The 12,336-nt window shown below is 34.3% G+C and overlaps 1 protein-coding gene across 1 annotated transcript in view; it reads left to right on the top strand.

The window, feature by feature from the left end:
• LOC150102077 (uncharacterized protein CG3556-like) overlaps nt 1-9,961 on the top strand; it is a 32,914-nt gene extending 22,953 nt beyond the window's left edge. The window contains exons 6-7 of the mRNA XM_090399965.1: nt 9,710-9,843; nt 9,927-9,961. Of these exons, the coding sequence (XP_090256091.1) occupies nt 9,710-9,843; nt 9,927-9,961 (169 nt within the window). The remainder of the gene's footprint in view (nt 1-9,709; nt 9,844-9,926) is intronic.
• Nucleotides 9,962-12,336: the final 2,375 nt, after the last annotated feature.

Below are 12,336 nucleotides of genomic sequence, written 5' to 3'. Positions count from 1 at the left end.
TAACTCCTAATCCCAAGTATGCAAACAATTAAGTTTGCGCCTGAAACAAAGTTCAAGTCCAAAGATGGTACAACACCAGGGCAACTCATTGTAAAGGTGGGTAAAACTCTGATCACTATTATTAGTATTTTCCCATAATGTAAAGCACATCTCACTAGAGTATGCATACTGCAATGTATTATGGGTGGGGGTCACTATCCAGACCGGTTTCAACCTTTTTTTGAGGTCTCCTCAGCGAGTAGCTAGACCCTAAATATATACCAAGGTTTCTTAAAGTTCTTAAAAGAACTGGGCGATGGACTGAGTCCTTGACTCTTTATCCCGTCATCTGAATGAAGTGAATCTGTGTGGATGGAGTGTTATTGAGCTAAAAGCTCTAGTCATGGCTGGGTAGCGGCAATAGCCGAGTTAAAACTTCCTCAGTTAAAACTTCATTGGCTACGGCATTGCTATCCACTACCCTGGAAGTCCTAAACTGGAATCTATTTCCCCTCCATACCAAGATATATATATATATATATATATATATATCATCTACAATGAATACAATGAAAACTGGAATGGTTCGAACATTTTCTTGTAAAAGTTTCAAATAGCAAATCTGAGTAAAATTCATCCCATAATAATTACTGTATTGAAGTCGCATATTACTACTAGTAACAATAATAATAATGGAATCTGCGTAGGCTTGGCTATTCCTCCCGGAAACAAAGAAATCAGTCCCATGAACAGACATGAAACAGTTATCGGACAAGAAAGACAATAAGAAACCATATTGTTCTATAATTATTCCCTATTAAAGTAACATTGCTATCTAATTGCTATGTTCAGTATTTCAAATCATTTACAAATCATCTAAAATGATTTGACAAATAATTTACAAATCATCTACAAATTACAAATTATCTACAATGATTTGTTTCTTGTTAATGCTCAACATGACCGCCATCTTGTGCGATGCAGATAACTGGACGATTTTTGTTGTTCCGGAAAACGTTTAGTAGTTGCTGAGCACTGACTGCATTGATCCGTTTGTAATTTTAGACCTAATGTCATTGAGAGAAGCAGGTTTTGAAGCATACACGACTGTTTTGATGTGACCCCATAAGAAAAAGCCCAACGGAGTCAAGTCAGGTGACCGAGGTGACCACGCAAAAGCACTTCCTCTACCGATCCACCTGTCTGCGAAAGTGCCATCCGGAACCTTTCATACCTGTGTTGTCGCATACTGACAGGGCGCCCCATCCTGTTAGAAATTTGTTTTATTCACAAGATTTAATCTCTTTAATTTGGGAGTAAGAAAATTCTGAAGCAGTGCTAAATAAGATTCACCCAGTGGGCTAATCGAAAAAGAATGGCCCAATAATGCAACACTTCCTAACTCCGCACCACACATTAACGTTTGGTGAATCTCTGTCGTGTTGCCGCATTTTCTGAGGCTTCTCTGTTCTTGAAATGCGACAATTGTGACGGTTAACTTTACGACTTGTGTGGAATGTTTCTTCGTCTGAAAAATTCAAACATGTCACTAACATCTGTGTCATTTTCCATTTGTATCGTCATCAGTTGACAGAAATCCAACCTGGAATGATAATCCTCTTCTTATAGCATGTCAACAGTCGTAATTTTGTAAGCATGTTTATGGAGGTCTGGTTAGAATTCTGTTCTGTGCACTGTGGTTTTTGGTGCATTTAACTCAGCAGCAGCAGCACGTGGCACTGATTTCTTGGGACTGTTATCAAATGTCCTTTCGATTTCGACCACATTCGCTTCCCTTTATATATATATACATACTAAAAAAGATCCATTCACCAGTTCCATTTCTTGTTCTTTATTTCCAAGTATTTTACTTTAAACTATCAATGTCTATTTTATCACTTGAAGAGTAACTGCAGGATAATAAATATGTAGTATTCTTTCAACAGCACTCAGCACAATACATGAAACCTCACTTAAAGCGAATTCGATATGCATGATAATCACTTAGCGTGATTGAGTGAGATTATACTGTTTCCCAATTTAAGCGAGTGAATAATCAGTTAACGCGATTTTTTTACGTAACGCGAAATTTTTTGTCGCTAATCTGTAGCGAGCGGAAAAGCTGGAAGTCATTAAGAGACATGAAAGTAGCGTTAGTAATACAATGATTGTGCAGGACCTGGGATACAGCGAGTCTCCAGTTCCGACTATATTAAATAAGAGCAAATAATACAAAGAACAAGGGAAGTTGCTACTGGTTCATTAAGCATTCAGATCACCCGAAATAGAAGTAATTAATGATCGAGATGGAACGTCTTCTATCACTCTGGATTGAGGATTATAAACAAAAAAGAATACCTCTTAGTACAAGAAATATTCAGGCAAAAGCTCTGAATATTTTTATCTCATTGAAAAAGACCAAATTTCAAGAGGAATGAGAAGGCTTTACTGCGAGTTTAGGATGGTTTGACCGTTTTAAAAATCGTGCTGGACTGCATAACGTAAGAACAACTGGGGAATCTGCTGGTTCAGATAAAGATTCTGCGCCAAGTTTCCTTAAGAATTGCAAAGGATAATTCAGGAGGGTGATTATGACGATCGGCAAATATTCAACGTCGACGAAATTGGCCTCTTTTGGCAGCGCCAACAAAAACTTTCCTCGCTAAAACTGAAGCATCTCAACCAGGATACAAAGTATTTAAAGATCGTCTTTTATTTTTATTTTTACGCTTTTAACCTCCCAACCGGCCAGTGTGGATGAAATATCCAACACTACCTAGCTTTTTTCATGGATCAAAACTTCGTCGGCATTCTACCTTTTATCATGCCATTACCTTCCTCCGCCGTTAATCTCGTTACGGCTATTCTATAGCATTAGTGGATTAACTGTTGCTGAGTGACCTTTGTGTCCCCTCCTCCTGTCTTTACGTCTATTGTGTTGCTTAGAATTTCATTTACTGTCCTAAGTTATTTGACCTTTCTTGCCTCTAAAATGATTTATTGTGTCTCTTCCCAAAAATTGAAACCAATTTCACATATGCGAAAAAAAAATCAATCCTGAAATGCCCACTGATCAGCTTTTGCAATGAATCTATTTAGTGATAGTGAATTTGGTGTATTTTATTCTACAAATCAGTGCACCGGAAGAGATGCACTGATTGTTCTTTCACTTTACGTATAATAATTAAATAATTTTTTTTCGAATTTTAAAATTTTCAAATGTTTGCTTTGAAAATATGATGTCAAATATTTATATTTTTAAATAATATTTATTGAAATAAATATGTCATTTTTCTTTCGTTTCTAGCGAAATAGCATTATATGGATCATCACATTTCAGATTTAGAAACGATTTTTTGTTATTCATAAGACAAAATTAAAAAAAAAATGTTAAAATGCTAAATTGCCTTACTCGGTTTCCGATTGTGTCTTTTTGGTATCAAAAATTTATATCCAATGATATTTTAGCAGTGATTCTTCCCCTTCGTCATTTATTTATTTATTTGTATTATGCATATTACGATAATATCTAGTGCATAACCTCGTAGATATGTTGAAAATATAATGTGAAAAATATCATATACGGAATGATTCAACATTTTTGCTCATTTTGAAGATTTTCTAATGCTTCCCCCCCCCCTCCTTATTCTCTCCTGGAACTGAATTGCATAACTACTCTAAATTTCTATACAGGTTTGAAAGCTTTTCTAGGCAGCATTCAAAATCAATTACTTAATTTTACCATTTTGACAAAAGATATACGGCAATCAGATTGTATCGTGAAGCTTCTGAATCTGTTCTATTTATTTGCAATCTAAAACCACCTGTTCTACTGCCCGCTGAAATTATGTGAAATTTTAGAAATAATATGCTATATTTTCACCATGCAAAATTGTTTATATGCATACCACACAAAAGAAAGTTCAAAGTTCTGTTAATATTATTTGTGTTTGTTTTTCTTTAAAAAAAATCTAAATATTACTTCTTCTGCTGCTGGAAGCTATTTCTGAAATAATCTACGTCTTATAAATACTGGTAATTCTACAAATCAGTGCACCGGAAGAGTTGCACTGATTGATCTTTCACTTTACGTATAATAATTGAATAATTTTTTTTCGAATTTCAGAATTTTCAAATGTTTGCTTTGAAAATATTATGTCAAATATTTATATTTTTAAACAATATTTATTGAAATAAATATGTCCTTTTTCTTTCGTTTCTAGCGAAATAGCATTATATGGATCATCACATTTCAGTTTTAGAAACGATTTTTTGTTATTCATAAAGACAAAATAAAAAAAAATGTTAAAATGCTACATTGCATTACTCGGTTTCCGATTGTGTCTTTTTGGTATCAAAAATTTATATCCAATGATATTTTAGCAGTGATTCTTCGCCTTCGTCATTTATTTATTTGTATTATGCATATTACGATAATATCTAGTGCACATCCTCATAGATATGTTGAAAATATAATGGGAAAAATATCATATACGGAATGATTCAAAATTCTTTTTCATTTTGAAGATTTTCTAATGCTTCCCCCACTCCTTATCCTCTCCTAGAACTCACAGGTTTGAAAGCTTTTCTAGACAGCATTCAAAATCAATTACTTAATTTTACCATTTTTACAAAAGATATACGGCAATCAGATTGTATTGTGAAACTTCTAATTCTGTTCTATTTATTTGCAACCTAAAACCAGCTGTTCTACTGCCCGCTGAAATTATGTGAAATTTTAGAAATAATATGCTATATTTTCACCATGCAAAATTGTTTATATGCATACCACACAAAAGAAAGTTCAGTAGTATTATTTTTGTTTGTTTTTCTTTAAAAAAATCTAAATATTACTTCTGCTGCTGGAAGCTATTTCTGAAATAATCTACGTCTTCTAAGTACTTGGTAATATCCTCTTAGCTGGAGGAAACGTTGAAGGCTTATTACTCTCAGTGCTATTGAGAAGAAAGGGGAGAACACTAAAGTGCCCCAGGCTGTAGTGCAGAATATGTCAAGAATGTCTTGTTTCCTTTTCGATTGTTGATTACCTATATTCTAACAGAAATACTGATATTTCGTTTACATGCTTATACATTATTTATGCCAAAATAATTGCTTAATTTATAATGATCAGTTTCACTTTTATTATCAAAAGTTAGAAATTAAATCATACAATTATCTTGAAAAAGAGGATTTGAATTATTATCAAAGAAAAGGTGCATATGCGTTTCATAATCTTCTTTTTTTGGGGGGGGGGATATAGACCTAAGCAATCTGCGGATATTTCAGATAATTTATTTCATAAATCGTTCGCAAGACAGCTGTTACAAACGTAAATCACTTGGGGAACATACCCATTCATTTTAGTGTAAAACAGTAGCAAAGGTTCAGTTACTTTAGATATCTAATCTAGAAGAAAATGTTATGTCTGCTGAGATTAGAATCATACGTGAATAATTTTTCTGACATGATTTCTCTATTCGTAATAATGTAACCAATTTCCAGATTTTTTTCCCTCCTGCAGACTTCATGTTATATGCAGTGATTTCTTCTTTGAACTATAAGAAAAAAAATCAGATAACAGGAGAAAAATATGCAGTATTTTCTTTTCCACTGGCTGAATTTACAATGTTCTTTCTTTGTGTTTTGAAGAGAAACTGCAAATGACTTTTTTCTTACTATTTTTGCCATTATAACATCTCATATAATATAATTATAAGAGTGACATTTTACCGTTTTTCTCCCACACGAGAAACAGAAATAAGGTGGTAATAATATTGTTGATTCTGCCAAACTTCATTGTAGCAGAAATTTTTATTACAAAACTTTGTAATATATATATATATATCTCCGAAACAAGAAATTTGGAACCCATATCACATCAATGTTCAGTGTTGGCAAGGTGAAAATGTTCCCGTTATTATTTATATATTTCATTTATTAACTAGGGGGCTATGCCCAACCCCCCGTGTTCCGGTATGGTAAACCAGTTCTCCTTCAATTGTGATAACTCGAAAGGGGGTTCAGCCACTGAATTCTGATGACTCGAATTTTGAAGACTCGACACTCAGGGTAGCCCCTGAGTTTCAAAACGTTTCGATAAACATGACATAAAAAAGCTTATCATTTTATATATATATAGGGTAGATTTTATTTCATTATTTTTTTGATGAAATACTTTACCTGGAATACTCTTTCCAGTTTCTCTGTGTCAAAAAAGAACTGAAAAATTAGCCTTCAAGATGAAAAAGAAACAGTGCATTCGGGTATCCCTCTATCAATATTTGTAGTCCTGAAAAGGACTGTGTTTGATGGCCTTGAAAACAAACATTTTTTATTTCATACTGTTCAGAATTTAAAATTCTTGAACAGCGTGGAACACCATGAAGCAAGGGTAAACACACAAAACAATTTTACACTCAGGGCACCAGATTTTTGTTTCCTTTCTGATATCTTTTTTATTACATACATAATATTTGCGTGCAGGTTTTTTTTTTATTAGCCGTTGGTGGTAGATTTTCGGGATAATGGTTGGAGTTAGCAGCGTTCAACCTCGGATGTCTGACAGGATTTCCTGTTTTTCTGCTTGCTGAAGAAGGTGCATGTGCATGCAGCAATGCTTTCGCAATTTCTATTCTGTATTCTAGATATGTTATGGTAGACAAACATTTTTTCTTATACAGGAGGAAACTGTTCCAAATAACAAAATCCAAACACTTCAAAATTCAAATAACATGTCCAAACACTTTTTTGTAATATTTTTTATGCTGTTTCCTCATTACAGAGTAGAATGATAGCTGCTGATCGCACCTGTCGACTCAACCCATAGTGTCGTTGTATGCACACACAGCAATGGGTTTTTCTTTCTTCAAACCATGCTTCTCCACGGATTCCGCTGATGGATTGTGCAGGGAAGATAGCAGAAAAACATCTTTTTTGTCTTTCCAACCTAGTGCAAAGACTTTACCTCGCTGATAAGTTCGGATTTCCCCCTTCGATAGCTTTCCTGAAGCCAGATCTGGAGGCATATCTCGCCTTTTTGCATTTACAGTACCATAACTATCTGTAAGATGCTGTAAAAGCAAATCAGCGAGTTCAGGACACATATATAGTAATTATCCATTATAATGCAGTAAAGGGTCTAGTAATGTAGTTACTAGACCCCAGTAAAGGGTCTAGTAACTGCATTACTGCACGCATCGACAAGGGGAGATCCGAATATTTATCGTGCTCGATTACAGTTTGCTTTCCCGTATAAGGTTTGAAATCCCAAGGATATCCACTTTTCGATTCGCAAAGCATAAAAAATTTTACTCCATACTTCGCTTTCTTTTGGGAATATACTGCTTACATTTCAGTCCACCTTTGAATGGCATAAGGCTTTCATCGATACTCAAGTCTCTCTCAGGAATGTAGAGTGATCTACATTTTTGACGGATTTTCATCAGAAAATCATAAATTTTGTTGAGGACTGGGCAAGGATGTGTTGCCTGATCGTATTCTTCATTACTCTGAAAATGCAAATACTTCATGATGAGACTGAATTGTTTTTCAGTCATAACATCACGAAACATTGGCGGGTTCAGAATCCAGTCTGTAGACCAATGCATTTCGAGAGCGGGCTTTCGAAATGTATTTCGAAACTTCGGGTTTTTCACTTTCTTTATTCTGATATTGCATTTGAAGGATGACAGTGATTTTAAATATTAATTTCACCTGTATCCGAATATCACATAATTTCCTGATTCATAATAATCACGAAATATGTATATTGTCTGATTAATAATTTGCTAATTTATAATAATCACCACATAGTTTCAGTATCGAAAAATTAAAGTTGCGGAACAATTACTAGAGAAAAATAACGAATTAAATAAAAACTGTACCTATGTTTCATAACAGTTTTCGGGTGTGTGATAGTAATGCAACGGGGAGGGGGGTTAAACTATCAGAGGCGAAATAAAGTTCAATTCTATTGTAAAAATATGGAAATAAACTTTCACATTTGATATACATATTTTGAATGATAAAAGTAAGCAAATGTATCGCTTACTTTAAAAATTGGAGAATAAAATATCTGAATTATGCAGAAAATATAAATTTAAATCATAACTGTTAATTTCATTTTGTAATGACCAATTATACAAGAAAACCAAGAAAGTGAAAGTACAGATTACTATACAACATGAAGAAAAAATTTAGTAATATGATTAAAGAATTTCATGTTATTCTCTATAAAACAAAGTTGCTCAAGCGTGTCACAAAGGAAATCTGTTAAGTATTATTCGATTTCGATGGTTTTGTACAAAAATAAAATTAATATAACCTGGAGCCGGTTTTCTTTTCGTTTTTAAAGGAATATTCCAAATAATTATCGTGAATTAATTTCTTCGAGAACAAAGAAAAATCTTTTGTCTAGTAGCGATTAGAAAAAAATTAGCTCAAAAAAATAAAAAATTAAATTGGTTAAGTGAAGAAATTATGCAAGACCTTTATTTTGTCCAGAAATTAAAATTGTATTGTACAATAAAAAGAGAAAACAAAAATATAAATAATTTCTCTATTTTTAGTCTATCATATATAACTAAAATCCAGTTCACCAGCATGGAACAAGAAAGTCCGTTTCTTGTTACAGGCAACTGAGAGGCAGCTACGAACGGGAGATAATCCGATTAACCTTTCTCTTCAGCGTGAGGGTTTATCACACCTTCTAATGGACATGGCAGTCAAATTGCACTTCTTATCCAGGTTCTTTAAACAGGTGGGCTGAATCTTATCCAGATTTAGTTGGACGTCTATAGACGTCCTAGCCGGTAGGATACAATGCATAAGCTTTAAACTCAAGCCTATGTTAGTTTATTGTGCGCAAAATCTAAGATCTAACAAAATTGAAGAAATCAGCACAATCGGAAAAGAACTTAGATTTAAAGAACTGGGAAATGAAGATGCGAGAAACTTGCTCGATTCCCATTCAGAACAATTAAGCGAGAATGATCTCCTTCATCTAGAACAACGTGCATATGAAGAGGAAGATAAGAAGTGCGAACAATCAAACAAAATTTTCTTAGCACAGGAAATTTTGTTTGATGCTGATCCTAATATGGAACAAATGTTCGAAGTCTGCCGAAATCTTGATAAAGCGATCGCCAGCCATCGCAAATTGCAAGACAAGATGAAAAGGACGAGCACGATTCAAACATCTTTGCTTGATTTATTTTGCAAAAAAGTAGCTCAATCAAATGTTAAGACATTAAAAAAAAATTAAGCAATTGATTTTTATTAACTTTGATGATTTTATCATCTAATATAGCTTATACTGTAATTATTTTTCAAATTTACGCTAACCGATGGATGAATTATAATTATTCCTGTTGCTTATTGTATTCGTTTACCGCTATTTCGCTTAGCGCGCATTAACTGATGGATTAAAAATCGCTTTAAGCGAGGTTATCCTGTATCAGAAATATGCATTCAACTGTAACATTAGTGAAAGACAGAGACTGGACAGCCTATCGAAGTTCACAAGTAGTTACTACTAAATGATTGCTGAATGTTTTCTTTGAAGAACGTAAAGCTGTCAGAAAATATTTTATGCACTGTTTAGTACGTGTGTGTGTGTGTGTGTGTGTGTGTGTGTGTGTGTGAGGGAGGGACTAACATTGGATAAATTAAACACTACTGCAGACATGCAATAATACATGTTTATTTTGTTTATTTTTCTTATTTTCAGTTTCAAATATGTGGATAAGGGATCAGAACCTTACATCTACTCCGTCTCAGGGAAATCTAATGACCCCGAACATAACATGGCATGGCTCCTCTATCGAAAGCAAAAATGTGGAAATTTAAAATTATACAAAGGAGGTAAGACGTTCTTCGCCTTTTTTGTTCTTTCTTTCACGATTTAATTCATGTTGCACGTAATTTATAACACTTTTCCTTGCTAGGTTTCTGTCCAAAGTTGGTGACTCGAAGAAAATAATTTCGAATCCTTTGCAAACTACGATACTTTAGTTTTTAATATTTGTTCATTTTTTTTTAAATTCTCCGTTCTCAAGAAATGCGGGGAAATTCTACTATTTAAGCATATTAGGCAGAAATGGTGGAATCTTCTATATAAATAAATGCAGTCCATCGCATATGCTAATTCTCTTGTTGATATAGTCTTCATCGATGAATAAACAACAGAAAAAGATTTCGAATTCCTAATAAGTAGATAACTACAATTAATCCCATCTATAACCGGTTTACTGTTCCAGATAAAATATGTACAGTTGTTGCTGTTGTAGCCATAAAATTTAAACTAAGGCTTCACATACTTGGGACGAAGATGTCCAAGCCTCTTGAAAAATAACTGCAGAAATTGCATTTAAATTACTTTCATAACTTGATTTTATTATCTGAGCTGAAATAAAGCCAAGTGACTTTGTTTTCGTTATGCGAGTTAGATTTCACACATTACTTCTTTTACTGAATACCGTTTGGTCACTCCCATACCTCAGAGTTTTGGGAGTAAATCTTTGCTAAAAGTAGTGGTTGAGTCACAGCTTCCCTTCCCTTTCCACACAGAACTAGTATACGATGCTAGGATAAATCCAGAAACATGACAATGGTGGGATGGAACCTCAGCCTCTCGCTGGAAAGTGGATACGCTATCCACTTAGCTAACCAGGCTGGCTACTGAGTAATTCTTGATAAAAATATCTAGGAAAGAATTTTATAGGAAACCAACCTGCTGAGTTATGATCTCCTCCCTTCCTGACCGCACGCAGCCGTTCTTCCATGGCTCGCTGCATCTCTGGATAGAACTGTTTGGAAATGCTTGTGAAAATTCCCAATACACAGGATGGCCCAAGTCAGAGAAGGCGATCAGCACTGTCATCGTCTTTCTTAAAGTGCAATATCATTCAAATATCTTGAATGGTATTGCACTCAGAGCTGTTATTTTCCGAATGCTTGTACAAAGATTTCTGCGGTGGGCTTATCAAGTTTTCAGTAGAACTTACTGCTCCACCCTTTCTCCCTCGATTTTGAGAGAAATGGGGATGAGGAGAAATATACTTTAGCTTGAGAACAGCTTACTCGCAAATTTGGTCAGATCTTTGCAAGTTGTGTCAAGAAATAATGCCAATTATTCGACAGGTGCTGTTCTACTTTGATATCGTTGAAAGTGTCCCTAACAAAATTCTGCTAAGGATGTATTTCATCCACCGTCGTATACATGCATGCATGCAAATTTCATTCTTTGAGTTGCATTTCAATGCTGGGCATAAAACGTGTAAGAAATAGTTGCGAATACGGCAGATGTGAGACCAAATCATTCTAATTCTTGTCCCAAACCTGTTACGTATACAAAGAAAGAAATGCGCGCTTGGTTGTGGTCAAGCAACCATTTCTTTACATCCCCCCTCTCTTCTCCCTCTGGTCGTTTAGGGTGAAAATCGTACTAGAATCAAAACCAAAGGAAAAGCGTGCTGTCAAACGCATTTACGTGCTATCTGTACGAAAATGTTTTAAAAAGCGTTATAATCATTTTGTTAATTTATCGCTTGTCTATACATTTTCTCATCGAATATTGGTATCGTGGAAAATAAGTTTCCCCGTCTTAGAATAAAAGATAGATTTAAGGATGCTATATTGTCTCGCAATGTGCGGATAAATCCGAAATTATTTGCAAGTGTTTGTTAATTTTTTTCCTACAATTGCTTCCACTGCATTTATTACATGAGCAAAGTATTTCACCTTGCCGAATCAGTTGACTTGACGATCAGCTTGACCATGGCTACTCCACTGAGAGCAGCGTACTAGGAATCGATGCTGGAAAAAGAAAGAAATATTAACATTAAAATTCATTGCAAACTCTTATTTTCTGTTGCCATAAATACATGCTTTCTTTCAAAATTTCGCTTGTCACAAAAAACTTACTCCTGAATAGAACTTATTAACTTATTCTTATCAATAACATAAATCGAGTAAATAAATCAGTTGGATTCTCTAATTTTATAATATTTCCTCTTTACTGCAGGAGCTCGTGAGTTGAGAATCCAGGAAAGCGATGAGCAAATCGTAATGTGGTACAGGAATGCAGCACTTTAATTCATTCTGTTTGTTTGGATTTGAACGGACTGTCATGAAATTACTGGTGGTGTAATTCGAAGTATTAAGAAATAAAATCCTTGAATTTTGAAGAAATAATTTTTAATAAACAACTTAAATGAAGTGTTGACGAATGTGGTTCATTTTTGAATACATACACGCTGATTGAAACATTGACTGCTTTCGAAGGTGGGCAAAATATTTCAAATATTTTAAAAATACTCGAAAAGTACTAAGGCCTGTGTAGATCAGTGGAAGTGG

This window comes from Typopeltis vanoorti, chromosome 11 (assembly GCF_054136105.1).
Source record: "Typopeltis vanoorti isolate ZY-2024b chromosome 11, IOZ_Tvanoo_1.0, whole genome shotgun sequence".
NCBI lineage: Eukaryota > Metazoa > Arthropoda > Arachnida > Uropygi > Thelyphonidae > Typopeltis > Typopeltis vanoorti.
Note: the sequence above shows the minus strand (reverse complement) of the source record. Positions and strands in the feature narration are given on the sequence as shown.